Consider the following 14,258-nt stretch of genomic DNA (forward strand, 5'->3'; position numbering starts at 1 on the left):
ACGGATGCACCTTATTTCACTGATTTCAGTTGAGTCACAATTCAGACCTGCTTTGTACATGCAGGGGAATGATCCAGTAGAGCCCTAAGGGTGATAGAATGGAGTGCAGCCCTTTAGATTGCAGGTGGAGGATTGTGGAGGCTCAATTTGTGGATGCTGCCCTGTTATTTTAAAAAAATTCCCTGCAAGTAGAAAACAAGCACCACAAACAAAATGGGAGGTGATTTTTCTCCCTGCAGTGCTAACTTCCTGCTTGTGTGGATCTGGATTTTTGTTTGTGTGCAAAAGAGCACAAAGCTGAACTCTGCCACCTGCATTCATATTGCACTCTCATTTCTGCCTCATTCTCCTTAATGCACGAGTCAGATGTTGTGTTTGCTGCACTGAGCCAAAGGAGACCATGTCGTATCATTGGAGGGCACATCATAAGAGAGAGATGAACAAAAGAATCTAGAATGAGATCTTCTCTAAAGTAACAGAACCACATGCTGACCTTTTCTGACACCCCAACCCTTTGTTAACTACAATTTTTTTTTGAAAAGTGTTCAATTTGGCATGACTGAATCTCACCTTTATTATAATGGGCTGCATTTCTCTGAAAAAAGTAGCCACAGATAAATTATAGGCCATTTTATGGCAATGTTTTGCCCTGGGGCTGACGATGACTGGAACAACATTGTCATAAAAGGGTTGGGGGCAAAATTGGGGGTGGCAACGACTTTTTAAAAAATGGGCTTATTAATACAAAGAAAGAAGGCTGTTCTAAATGGAAACTCCCAGCTACACGTGAATCGGAGACTTTTAAAAACACTTCATGGCAATCTTTATCTTTCCATGCAACTTGTCATCTTGAGCTCAGTGGCTGTGAACCACGGTCAGTGAGCCCTGTGGTTTCTCAACACACCAGAATTCTTAATAATGCGCTAGTGCAGTGGTGGTGAACCTGTGGCACTCCAGATATTATGGACTACAATTCCCATCAGCCCCTGCCAACATGGCCAATTGGCTGATGGGAATTGTAGTCCACAACATCTGGAGTGCCAAAGGTTCGCCACCATGGCGCTAGAGGTTCTACAACCCAGGATCCTGAAAAGAGAATGAATTGCTGTTGGTTACTAATGCTGGCCTGCCAACATTGCTTTGTTCTCAGGGTCAACTGTAAGCAGGCAAAACCTGCAGGAAGAAATGGACTACAATGACTGGATGCACACCTGTCTGACCAGGAGAGAAGAGAGGACCTTATTTCTGCCACCAATATGCCAGCAGAGGGCAGTGCTGCATTTCTTAATATAGCATTGCTGTGTGGTGTCAAGATTGCTCCTAGCCATGTCCACAAGTTACAGTGAACACATGTACATCAGTCTGCGTACACGGTAAACTCCAATTTTCTTCATGTGTGCACTGAGTAATTCTCATGTTACACAAGTACAATTGTTCACATTTATCCAGGAACTAGTCCTTAGTTTCAGCTGTAAAAGTAAACAATGTTGGCTCTTTCTTACGAACATAAGTATGCACATACATGCATGGTGTATATGGATTCACTGGGATGTGTGAACAGGGCATTTGTTGTATGCCTGGTTTTCAGGATTCTGTCACATGGTCAAAACTGACATGAAAAGGGGGGAAGAGAAAAAAAGGGATCTCTGAACACTGAGAGCTGAGAAGCATTTCTTCCCAGATGTTTATCTTCATGTATTTGGAATTCAAATTTTGGACCCAATTGATCTATCTCTCTGTAGGCTAGGGTTGCCAGATGTGGACTGAGAAGTTCCTGGAATTTTGCGGGTGGAGGCTGGGGAGGGTGACCTTTGGGGAGGGAGGGAAAGGGCCTCAGCAGGATATAATGGCACAAAGTCCACCCTCCAAAGCAGCCATTTCATCCAGGGGAATGGATCTCTGTTATCTGGAGATCAGTTGTAATTCCGGGAGATCTCCAGGCCCCACCTGGACACTAGCAACCGTAGAAATGAACATGACAGAGAGCTGACCTCTTAACTTTGGATCCTGGGAACCTGTTCCTCCAGCAGAAGTGCCTTTCAGCAGAAGGTTCCTTCTGCCAGAGGGAAGCGACTCTGCTAGTGGAAAGGTTCGACAGAATCCAACCCTTAGCACTGCCTATTATATTCATTTGCTTATGGTCGACACTCAGACAGACAGCGTTTGCCTATATGATTTGTGCTGCAGAGATGAGGCCCTTATCTGCATCCAAGCTGGCTCAGAGGCAAAGCTAACTTTCAGTGCAATTCCAGAAGTTCACACTGTGTGTTGCTCTAGACTTTCCTTTCTCTCTGTGGTTGGAACTCCCCTCCTTTCTTCTATTATCAGGTTTCACTGACTCACATGCTAGTTTTAACCTCCTGATCGTGACATTTTTGAATTCATTTTTATACATATTTTGAGCCATTCATTCACTGGTTTTAAAAGCTATTATTATTGTAGTTGCTAAATCAGAATTATTTAGCAACTATTTAGCAACTATTATTGTAGTTGCTAAATCAGAATTAAATCAGAATTAAAAAGCAGGAAGAATGTTGTTTATTGGGCTTATTTAGGCTGGTACAAGCTTTTGATCGTTACACAGCTTTGTGTGAGGGGGCTAACATTTACCTTCTATGTACATGAGATATTTGGGGGTTTAGAAGAACAGTCTGCAATGGTCCACCTCAAAAACTTGGTTAGCATCTCAGTGAGAATTATTTCTATTTTGTTATCTGCCACTAAAAACAACAGGACTAAATTATCTTTGTGTGTAATAGGTACTTGTCCTATGATGTTATAAATTCTCTCACCACCCTATAACACTACTGGCTGCTATTGATGGAGGGGGTAAATACAGGACCTATGGCAATTTTTACTATGTATAGGGGAGAATGTGACATGGAGATGCCATTTTTGATGCAACCCCATGTTTCTGATGACACTCACATTAGAACATTCTGTACAATGCTTGGCTAAACAAAACTTAGTTTCTGTTAGCACAGCTTCCCGGCACATCATCTGCCTTGGTTCCACAACTGCCTCCCTATTGTTTCACATCCTCTCCTCTGTCGAAATGACCCAGCAGTTGAACCAGGGCAAGAACCAACCCCCTTTTCCACCTGACTAAATCAGCCTGAGGTTACCTCAAGACAAATTGTGGCTCCCAATTATCTTTCCAACTCACTCCCTCTGCACACTTGATGTGACAAGTCATGTCTGCACCAGAGGCTGTGTGGGCTCCACCATTGGATGAACCACCCCACAAAAATACTTGTTTTGACTGGAGCTTTGCGTCACAGGACAATCCAATACAGTGACTCAGTCATCTGCTTGCACAAGCTACTGGCGGGGAATCACAGGCACCGTAACTTCTACACAGCAGTGGTGTCTATATACACCCTTGGATGGCAAGATAATTTTTAGGAGGGTAACTACTTGGAGCTGAACATAGGCTGAAGGGTATGCTGTGTTTGCTCTGCCCATCATCTCACACTTCTGGCCTCACAATGAGGCCTGGGTGGGGACAAAGGGCTCTTTAGGGGAAGCTCTCTCCCCCGCTCTGCCCTGAACTAAAACAGCAACAGAGGCTCTGGCAAAGTCCTCTCAATATGTAGCTCAGTCGCTACTCTGACAGAGCCTTAGGTATGGTCACTTGATGAGGGAGGCACTTCCAGAGACAATGGACTTCTTCTGAGTCAGCAATTGAGATGTAAGATGAGAGAAAAGCTTTGCAGTTATTGGGGAGAAAGAAATCAAAAAGTCCTTAGAATCTACCGATAAGGGAGAAAGAGATTATAATGCTTAATTTTAAATAACGTTTTGAAATTGTGGGGCACAGACTGGAATCCCCTTAGTATCAGATTGAGCCTCAGCCCCTTGTGTCCTTTAGCTTAGAAGAGATGTTGGCTATAAATTCAACCCTGCAACTAAAGGCTGTTTGTACTCTGCTAGTAATACCGCCCCTCCAAATTCTGCATCAAGAAAAGCTGAAGTCTGTGACCTGCAAATGTTATGCACGCTAAGCACGTTGGCATCGTTTCTTTGCATAATTTATTCTGCAGTCTTTTCTGATTGATTCTGAACTGGCTAAGGATGAGAGGAACAAGGGATGTGGCAGAGACATGCTCCAGTAGTTTTAAGAAACTTTACCCAGCCCGCACTTTGGCTTCTGAGATTTTCCTAGGCCCCACCAGTAAGTTTATCTTTTTCAATCAGACCTTGCTGTTTTGCTTTAACAACATGACTCTCTTTCCCTTTTCTGGTCTTCCACAGATTCCTTGGAGGCATAAAGCCCTGTATTACTTGGTGTGTGTTTGTTTTTGCTGCAGTTGCCAACTGGCCTGGAGAAAAATAAAAGCCCTATTCCTTCAGTAGAGTAGGACTGGGCAGTTGATGTTTTTTGTGACATGGAGGTCAATAACATTGCTACATGTCAAACTAATATTACAGGGACAGCGAGAGGGACCCAATGAAAAGCTGGTGATCCTAACTTGGTTGGATCCCATGAATTATTCTGCCAGCTGAGAGCTGGCAAAAGCAGAAGTTCCTCAACACAAGATGTGCCTCTAAGCATCTCAGGTTGGGAAAATCTTCTTCCACTGGAGGAAAGTACTTCTGCTAGAGAAATTAATCAGCGTGGTGCAAATGACAACGCTCCTGAAATTACTATCCTGAGTCAGGGCACTGGTCCATTGAGCCCAGTAGAATCTATTCCGGCTGGCAATGTATTTCTGTCAGTTCTCAGGTAAAGCTCTTTTTCTGCTCTGCTACCTGTATGAACATGTGTTCTTTGGGGGTTTTTGGTTGATTTTGCCATTGCAAGCCTTTGTTTTGCTCATTTCCAAACTGCTAGTGTTCCTGATTTTCTCATATGCTGCTTCAAAATATCATTTATATATTATAAACCACATATGAGGGGAAGGAGGGAACTGGGAACATTGTGAAACAACTGAGCCCTTGATCTTCCCCTTCTGCAGGTATGGCCTATATACAAGCTGAAAGGCAAGAGACGAAGGGCTGTCAGAATCAGAACCAGTTTGAAATGTCTTTGTGGGCTATTGGAGTATGTACATGTTTGTAAATTGTACTTGCATGATTATTTCACTTTTAAACCATTTTGAGCCCCTCTTGTGGGAGCAAAGTGGGATCAAAATATTCCCAAAATAAATAAAATGTACGCAAAAATAATGTGGAAAAAATGTTTTAACAGGAAATATTTGAGGCATGGAAACAGAAAATGGAGGGGGAATGACTCGTAGGCCCAATTCACGCAAGAAAGAAACAAAATTGAAACAGAAGTTTGTTTTGTCAAAATAGCTAAGGAATTCAATAGTATCCTGGGCTACCTTAGATTTTAGAATGGATTGAACTTAAAAAAAACATGCACAGCACCACTGAGCCAATGCACTGGCCCTATGCAAGTTATCCTGCATACTCCTCAGAACAAAGCTGACTTCTAGCTTGGTGGCAGAGTAGAAGGATACTGGGAAATGTATGGTAGGGAAGTCACACTTTGCTAATGTGATTTGATTTGGCTTTGGCCTTTAAAGGAGCTGGAGAAGAAACGTACTGTTTCCAGCCTGATCTGTGTTTTCCACTTCTTATTTCCAACCCTACCTCAAGTAGAATCTTGTGGATCCATTCTACCAATGGTGGTGCTTTCTTCCAGTGGAAAGAGCCATTCCCTCATGAAGATGGATCTGCAAGATCCAAGCCTTTGTTGTACTGACTACATGACACCCTGCTAATGCAACGTAGGCATTTTGAGCCACCAAAGTGGATGACTTTTGGTGGAGAATCCCCTCTGACAGGCCTCTTCTGTTCTATTCGTTATGTAATACAAGAAACCCAAGGTCATTTCAAAATGGAACCAGACCAAGAGGTCTTCTCAGATCCCCTCTATTTCCCAGCCATTTCAAGAGAGTATCACAAAAAAGGTTGCAGTTGTTAGGAAGGAAAATGTGCTTTCATGAGACCCTCCATTTACATTGTGAAATCAACATGAGGGTTTTTTTCTTCTCTCAATATATTTTGCCATAGTGCACTAGGCTAAAAAATGGCCACCTCAATTGATTTCTCAACCTGCCACTTTCTTCTCCAAACTTCTTTGGGAAAGTTTCGGAAAGCGGTGTAGCTATCAAAATCTTGTTATATATCAAACATACCACATTGTGTAGCATTCTTGCACCATCCACAGAGTTGGAAGGCATCCAGTTTGTTGCCTAGCACAACCCTTAACGTGAACTAATTCTTATACTGGGGTCAGGGAGACCTGGGTTCAAATTCTTGCTTAACCATAAAACTCACTGGATTGCCTTGAGCAACCCACAGCAGCTCAGTCAAATTATCTCCTGGGTTGCATGATATGGGATAACCTCACAAAAGTATGCTGATTGGAGAGCTCCATGCCTATGACATCTCATCTGATTTGGCTCCTGCAATTTCCCCATGTGGTTTCTACATTCCAACATTACTGGAGTAGTGTGGAATGGAACCACCAGGAAGCATCAATCCTGATCATCTTATAAGTATCAGCCCCATGATATGAGAAATACATCAGTTGGCCACTTCTTTTCTTGAAAAGCTCCAAAAAATGAGGTTCTTTAATCTTCCTCTGCAACTTGTTCTTGCTGTTAGTTCCTCTCATTCCTGTCCTCAGCAGTGAACAACTACATCTTTCCTCTTCACACACTTTTTAAAATATCTGAAAAAAGTTGGTTCTCTTCATCCTCTTTTGTCAGCACCAGTGGCTTTCAGAGACCCCTGGAGTTCCTTGATGAGAAGATCACTAATAGCAGACAGCTTGCCCACTGTGAACCATTTCCTTTTGCAGTGTGAAATAATAAGGGGATCTTAGATATGTTCCAGGATATGGTGTCAGTTCACACTGGACAGTGGGGAGGCCCAACTGGATTGGCTGATGATCTGCATTTAGATATACCTTATGGCTTTCCTTAGAATTCCTTACAATGTGCAGGAGTTCCATCGTGGACAACAATGTGGCACATTCCCTGGTGGTAGAAAGCCATTGATCTAGGCTGAATGTACGAGGTTCCTTTAGCCTTTTTGGGGGGACACTCTGTCTTCCAGAAGATACTCTTCCATCCTTGCACCTCTCGTCGGAATCACTATTTGATTTTCACCATCCTTCTTGAACTCTGGAACCCAGAACGGAGCACATGACTCCAAGTCAGTGCGGAGAAGAATTATGACTTCTTCAGTCTTGGGAAATGTGTTCCTGCTGCTGCTATTTAATAAGCCCATTGGTCCTTTGAGGCGTACCATCATTGTCTCGACTCAAAAGGCCAACATTGCTTTAGACTTTGTCAACAGGACCATTCCCTCTCCAAGACTCAGGAAGTTGTATGCGCTGCTCCACATGAAAACCAATCTGACAAGCCAAAACCCACCTCTCTCAAAAGTTGACAATGACTTCATTATGTAAGAACCAGCCATACTTGTTCACCTATAAGCCCTTTTACCAGTACTCTGGGGCTTTTGGACATGGCAGCTGTCCTTCCACTCTATGCATGATCCAAGAGGAGTTTGGATGTGTATGCAAGTGAACTTTGTATGTTTTGTGCGTGTGGCATGAGGAATAGGACTGCTGACGTGGGAGGGGTCGGGGTCTCCTGAGGAGACGAGAAGGCTCTCGCCATCAGAAACACAGCTGTGGTCTTGGGCAGTCTCTGCCCTTTCAGTTATATTTATAGAAGTACATATATATATATATAGATATATTTATATATAAATATTGATGGGCCTAGAACCCGTGGGATGCGGAGTGACAGGGTTGTTGATGGAGGCCCCGAACCTGCAGGACAGTGAGAATAGCTCATGTCAAGAGGGCGGATCAAAGGGGGATGGGGAAGAAAGCCCGTCAAGGAGCCAAGGCTGTAATAAGGAGAACGACGAAGTGAACGGGTAGACCAGAGAAAAGTGATTGGTAAAGTCTGGTCACCACTAAGTCTTAATTAGAGTGATGAATGAAGGGGCCAGAACCCTGATTCCTGCCTCTCGGGTGTCAGGTCCAAGGATTACAGGAGTTAAAAAAAAGTTTAGAGACCATGATGGGGCCACGTGTTGCCCTCCCAGAGAGATAGTGGGGCACACCCCGCAGATCACAGTGTGCTGTGCGTTCTGCATGGACAGGTTGGTTAGAAAAGCTGCCCCTCCCCCCGCCCTCACAGTCTGGTTTGGGCCTCCGGGATGTAGATCTCAATGCTGTCAGCACTCTCGGTGGCAGAGCTCTGGCGGAAAGAGGCAGCTCGCTTGGCTGCCAGGAGCCTCTTGCGGGCCTCCTGCCGTTGCCGGTCAACGGAGTCCAGGGAACGGTCCTTCACCGGATGCAGCCGGGAACGTGGCGGCTTCTTTGGTATCGGTGGAGGCACCTTCTTTTCCTCCTGCCAATGGACACAGAGAAGATGTTTAGTAGAGCAAGGGCCTCATTGTTGGGCACAGTAAGAGGTCTCGGGGACTCGCTGGTGGCAGAGATCCTGTACAATTCTGTACACGCAGGACAATGGTGGTGTCAGTATCCTTTGCATATACAGAGCTGCATTCTGTTAGTTCCATGCCAACGTAGTTGTCATAGCATCCCACAATGCATCTGGGAAGCTATAATCTGGGTAGGGTGTTGAGAGCAATATTTAGCTTCATCTTTGCAGTTTCCAGCATTTCTGGGGGATAAAAAATGACTGTTTGTGGTGTAGAAATGCTCACCAAGCATGCCCATGACATTGTGCTCATGTGCAGTCATGCCTCTGTACAAATCAACCACATACAAGCGAGAAAATCAACCACATACAAGCGAGGAACATAGCAATGTGTATGTGACAAGGGATAGTGTCTACAAAAGACTTGAGGGTAAAGCACATAAATCCCAGGTTAAGGACAGAGACAGGGTATACAGGTGTCTCTATGCTAATAGTAGAAGCATTCGACCTAAAATGTGGGAGCTAGAGTACAGAGTTTTGAAGGAGGACTTTGATATAGTGGGCATTACAGAGACATGGTGGAATGAGGAGAACCAGTGGGATGCTGTTATACCAGGCTACAGGCTCTATAGGAAGGATAGGACAGGGCGCATTGGGGGTGGAGTTGCCCTTTACATCAAAGAGAGCATAGTATCACATAAAATAGACAATGCAAGGAGAGCTGGTTCCCCTACAGAATCACTGTGGATATCAATACCAGGTGTGAAGGACAGTTTAATATTAGGAATATATTATCGTCCCCCTGACCAAAGTGCACAAGAGGATTCTGAGATGGAAAAAGAAATTAGAGGCCAACAAAAACAAAAATGTAGTGGTAATGGGTGATTTTAACTATCCCCATATAAACTGGAAAAATGCATGTTCAGGTCATAGTAAGGAGAGAGCATTCCTGGATATGCTAAATGACTGTGGCTTAGAGCAGATGGTTGTGGAACCAACCAGGGGAGAGGTGATTCTAGATCTAATTCTATGTGGGACCCAGGACCTGGTGCAGGAAGTCAGTGTTGTTGAGCCGATAGGGAACAGCGACCACAATGCTGTCAGATTCAGTATCTCAGCATGCGAACAAGTGACAACTACTAATATAGTTACATTAAGCCTTCAAGAAAGGGAAATTTCTCAAAGATGAGGGGATAGTGCTTGGGAAGCTGAAAGGGAAAATCAAGAGAGTCAAAACTGTCCAGGATGCTTGGAGGTTATTTAAAAAAACAGTAATAAAAGCTCAGCTGGAATGTGTTCCACAGGTTAGAAAAGGCAGCACCCAGTCCAAAAGAAAGCCACCATGGTTAACAAGAGAGGTTGAGGAAATTATCAGAAAAAAGAAAATGTCTTTTAGAAAATGGAAGTCCAGTTTGGCTGATGAAGAATATGAGAGGGAACACAAATGGTGGCAAAAGAGAAGCAAGTTAGCTGTAAGGGAGGCTAAAAAGGATTATGAGGAATGCATGGCTGCGAACATCAAGACCAGCAACAAACAGTTCTTCAAGTACATCAAAAGCAGGAAGCCAGCAAGGGAAGCGGTAGGCCCGTTAGATGACAAAGGAACAAAGGGTGTGCTAAAAGATGGCAGGGAGATTGCAGAGAAGCTGAATGAATTCTTTGCATCTGTCTTCACCCAAGAGGAGGTGAGGAACATTCCTGCACCTGAACCAAGCTTCTTAGGAGGCGAATCCGAGGAACTAGCGAAGATAGTGGTAGACAAGGAAGAAGTTCTGGCAGCCATTGATAAACTAAATGTTACCAAATCCCCTGGCCCAGATTGCATTCACCCAAGAGTTCTTAAAGAGCTCAAGCATGAAATTGCTGATCTTCTCACTTTAATATGCAACTTATCCCTGAAATCAGGCTCCATCCCTGAAGACTGGAAGATGGCCAATGTCACACCAATCTTTAAGAAAGGATCTAGGGGGGACCCGGGAAATTACAGGCCAGTCAGTTTGACATCTGTTCCTGGTAAATTAGTAGAATCTATCATTAAAGATAAAATTATAAAACATGTAGAAAAGCAAGACCTACTGAGAAAGAGTCAGCATGGCTTTTGCAGAGGCAAATCCTGTCTTACAAACTTACTAGAGTTCTTTGAGGGTGTAAACAGGCATGTGGATAAGGGGGAACCAGTGGACATTGTCTACTTGGATTTCCAAAAGGCTTTTGACAAAGTTCCTCACCAGAGACTGTTGAGAAAACTCAGCAATGGAGGAATAAGAGGGGAAGTCCTCCTATGGATTAAAAACTGGTTGAGAAACAGGAAACAAAGAGTGGGTGTAAATGGGAAGTTCTCACAATGGAGAGATGTCGGTAGTGGTGTCCCCCAAGGATCCGTTTTGGGACCAGTGCTCTTTAACCTATTCATAAATGACCTGGAAGTAGGGGTGGGTAGCGTGATAGCCAAAGTTTGCAGATGCTACCAAATTATGTAGGGTGGTAGAGAACCACAAAGGATTCGCGAAACTCCAAGCGGACCTTGATAAATTAGGTGAGTGGGCCCAGAAATGGCAAAATGCAGTTCAATGTAGCAAAATGTAAGAGTGATGCACATAGGGGCAAAAAAATCCAGAAACTTCACATACTGCGCTACAGGGGGTCCAGTGCTTATCAGTCACAAGACCAGGAAAGAGTTTAAAGCGTCTTAGTTGTTGATAGTTCCATGGGAATGTCCAACTCAATGCATGTAGCAGCTGTGAAAAAGGCAGAAGCTCTATGCTGGGGGATCATTAGAAAAGGAATTGATAATAAAACTGCAAAGATTGTCATGCCCATATATAAAAGCAGTGGTCGCGACCGCACTTGGAGTACTGTGTCCAGTTCTGGTCGCCCGCATCTCAAAAAGGATATTGAGGAGATAGAAAAAAAAAAAAAGAAGTGCAGAAGAAAGGGCAACAAGAGATGATTGAGGGGACTGGAGCACCTTCCCTATGAGGAGAGGCTGCAGCGTTTGGGACTCTTTAGTTTGGAGAGGAGGCTGAGGGGGGATATGATTGAAGTCCTATAAAATTATGCATGGGGTAGAAAATGTTGACAGAGAGAAATTTTTCTCTCTTTCTCACAATACTAGAACCAGGGGCATTCATTGAAAATGCTGGGGAAGAATTAGGACTAATAAAAGGAAACACTTCTTCACACTTAGCGTGTGATTGGTGTTTGGAATATGCTGCCACAGGAGGTGGTGATGGCCACTAACCTGGATAGCTTTAAAAGGGGCTTGGACAGATTTATGGAGGAGAAGTCGATTTATGGCTACCAATCTTGATCCTCCTTGATCTGAGATTGCAAATGCCTTAGCAGACCAGGTGATCGGGAGCAACAGCCGCAGAAGGCCATTGCGTTCACATCCTACATGTGAGCTCCCAAAGGCACCTGGTGGGCCACTGCGAGTAGCAGAGAGCTGGACTAGATGGACTTTGGTCTGATCCAGCTGGCTTGTAAAGAAAAAGAAAAAAGAAAAACTGCAGGTATGAATGTCCATTCCCAAAATTAGCAGACTGGATCCCACGTTCTGTCAGTGGAAAGTAGTGACTCAATCTTCCTCCCCCCCCCCCCGAAGTCCCATCTGACCCTGGGAAAGGATTCCATGGGCTCCAGGGCCCATGGGGACTGAAAGCTACATGGATTAGGGAGGGAGGAAGGGGTGGGAAGGAGGAAGGGGATGAAAATGCCTTCCTTGCTTTTCCCATCATCCCATTATCCTTGTGCTGATGATCACAGGAGTTATTCCAATACACGGACCAATCCATGCACCAAAGGTGTGACATCTGAAGAAGGTCTGAGTACTGTGACTATGATGGACCCAGGGTCTAACTCAGTATAAGGCACCTTCATATGTTCATCATCTGCAGGTTCGGTTCTCAGTGTTTTGTAAGCTCCTGAGCAACATCAGATTTGGGGTGTGAAACAATGAATGAAGGGCAGAGGGAACTGGGGTGTATGAAGGGTGCAAAGTATCCTCTGGAAGGGGGCTTCTGTCTGCCAGAGATAGGGTGATGCTGGTGGGGTCTTGATGCTTCCCCTGCCAAAAGAATGGTCTAGCAACCAGCCTGGCCAGTCATGGACACCAGCTGCAGTCCTGAATGTCAGTTTCACAGGGAGCATACACAGCTGTGTGTGGGTGTGGGCAAGGATCTGCAGACAGAGAAAAGGAGCATTAAAAAAAAACCCTGAAACTGCTCCTCAACCATTCCCTCCCTCCCTCTACTCAGTGGAAAAAAGGAAGCTTTGTTGCTCAGCTAGGAGTTCATTTTTTTAAAACCCTCAAAAAACAAAGAAGAACAAAGATTCATTAAAAACACCCAATTATTTCTGCTTGGACCAGCAACACAGCAGCTCTAGATCAGCAGAGAGAGGGGAGAGAGAGAGAGAGAGAGAGAGAGAGAGAGAGAGAGAGAGAGAGAGAGAGAGAGAGAGAGAAAAGCAGCTGTGATCTCTCTATCAGAATCCCTCGTCCCTCTTTTATGCGCACCAAATAGCGCTGCAGCTGGCTTGGCCAAGGAGGCAAACCTGCTTGTAGCTGTGGAACTGTCGCTGCTTGTGATCTCCGGAGATGAAAACAGAGAGGCGGTGGTGCGGATGGCATTTGCTGGGGTCCCAACATTGCCAAAGAGAACCCTGCCCAAACTGTGCCACTGTTTTTATCTAAGCATGGGCGGCGGGGGGGGGGGGGGATTCCCTGTTTACACACCCTGCTTCTTGCAAGATTAAAGGGACCCAAAGTGCCTTTTCCACAGGACTCGCTTCCCCCAAATTCTGGAGCCAGTGGGGAAATGTAAAGGCCCAGGGTTTGGATGGGAGGAGGTGTCTGGCAGTGTCATCCGGAGGAGGAGGAGGAGGAGGAGGAGGAGGAGGAGGAGCAGGAGGAGGAGGAGGAGGAAGAGGAAGAGGAAGAGGAAGAGGAGGAAGAAGAAGAAGAAGAAGAAGAAGAAGAAGAAGAAGAAGAAGAAGAAGAAGAAGAAGAAGAAGAAGAAGAAGAAGAAGAAGAAGAAGAAGAAGAAGAAGAAGAGTTTGGATTTATATCCCGCCTTTCTCTCCTGTAGGAGACTCAAAGGGGCTTGCAATCTCCTTGCCCTTCCCCCCCACAACAACCACCCTGTGAGGTGGGTGGGGATGAGGGAGCTCCGAAAATTTTATACTGTGTTCTAATGTATGTTTTAAAATTGCTGTTCACCACCCTGAGCCCCTAGGGCCTAGAGGGAGGGCAGTTTATAAAATAATAAACTAAACTAATACACTTTTAAAAAAGTGGAGAATCACAGCTGATGTCCTTCAAACAGACTGCTCTATCAATGTGCCATTCTTAATGTTTGATACAGACTGCAGAGGTTGGGTTAAAATGGCAACTATAGGCTTGCAATTTTCTCCCCCCCCTACAATATTTTAAAGATATTTAAAAGCAGAAGTAAATACTCCCAGCTGCTCTTTCATGTTGCCTTTTAATCTTGGATACGCTCAAGACCGGGCTGTGCATTTGCCCTCTCTCACTGGCTATCTCCCTGCCCTTCCTTCTGAACTGGTGCCCCTGCCAAAGGAGTGATTTATTTATTTACTGTAATGTCAGAAGGGTCAGCTGGGAGACTATTTTATAGCTTACCCAACTAGTGCATCAACTGGAGGACCTCTGTTCAACCATAAGGGTAACAGACTGCATTGAAGCCAGATCTTTCAACCTTAATCCTACAGCTTTTGTATGGGTCAGCAGGAGCAGATTGTTGGAGAGTGCAAGAGGTTTAGAGGCGTAGCTCCAAGGGGACAGGGGGCAATGCTCCAGGCACGTGCCTCTATGAGGGCGTG

At 44.7% G+C, this 14,258-nt stretch overlaps 1 protein-coding gene across 3 annotated transcripts in view; it reads right to left on the reverse strand.

The window, feature by feature from the left end:
• DLGAP3 (DLG associated protein 3) overlaps positions 1 to 14,258 on the reverse strand; it is a 61,624-nt gene that overhangs the window by 2,151 nt on the left and 45,215 nt on the right. For 2 of the 3 annotated variants that reach the window (XM_048500458.1, XM_048500457.1), the window contains exon 11: positions 5,170 to 8,384. The exons of the other annotated variant lie outside the window; for it this stretch is intronic. In XM_048500458.1, coding sequence (XP_048356415.1) covers positions 8,166 to 8,384 — 219 coding nt within the window. In that variant the 3' untranslated portion in view covers positions 5,170 to 8,165. Of the gene's footprint in view, positions 1 to 5,169; positions 8,385 to 14,258 lie in introns of those variants that run through there. 3 annotated transcript variants of the gene reach the window in all.

The sequence above is a fragment of the Sphaerodactylus townsendi genome, linkage group LG06 (genome assembly GCF_021028975.2).
Source record: "Sphaerodactylus townsendi isolate TG3544 linkage group LG06, MPM_Stown_v2.3, whole genome shotgun sequence".
NCBI lineage: Eukaryota > Metazoa > Chordata > Lepidosauria > Squamata > Sphaerodactylidae > Sphaerodactylus > Sphaerodactylus townsendi.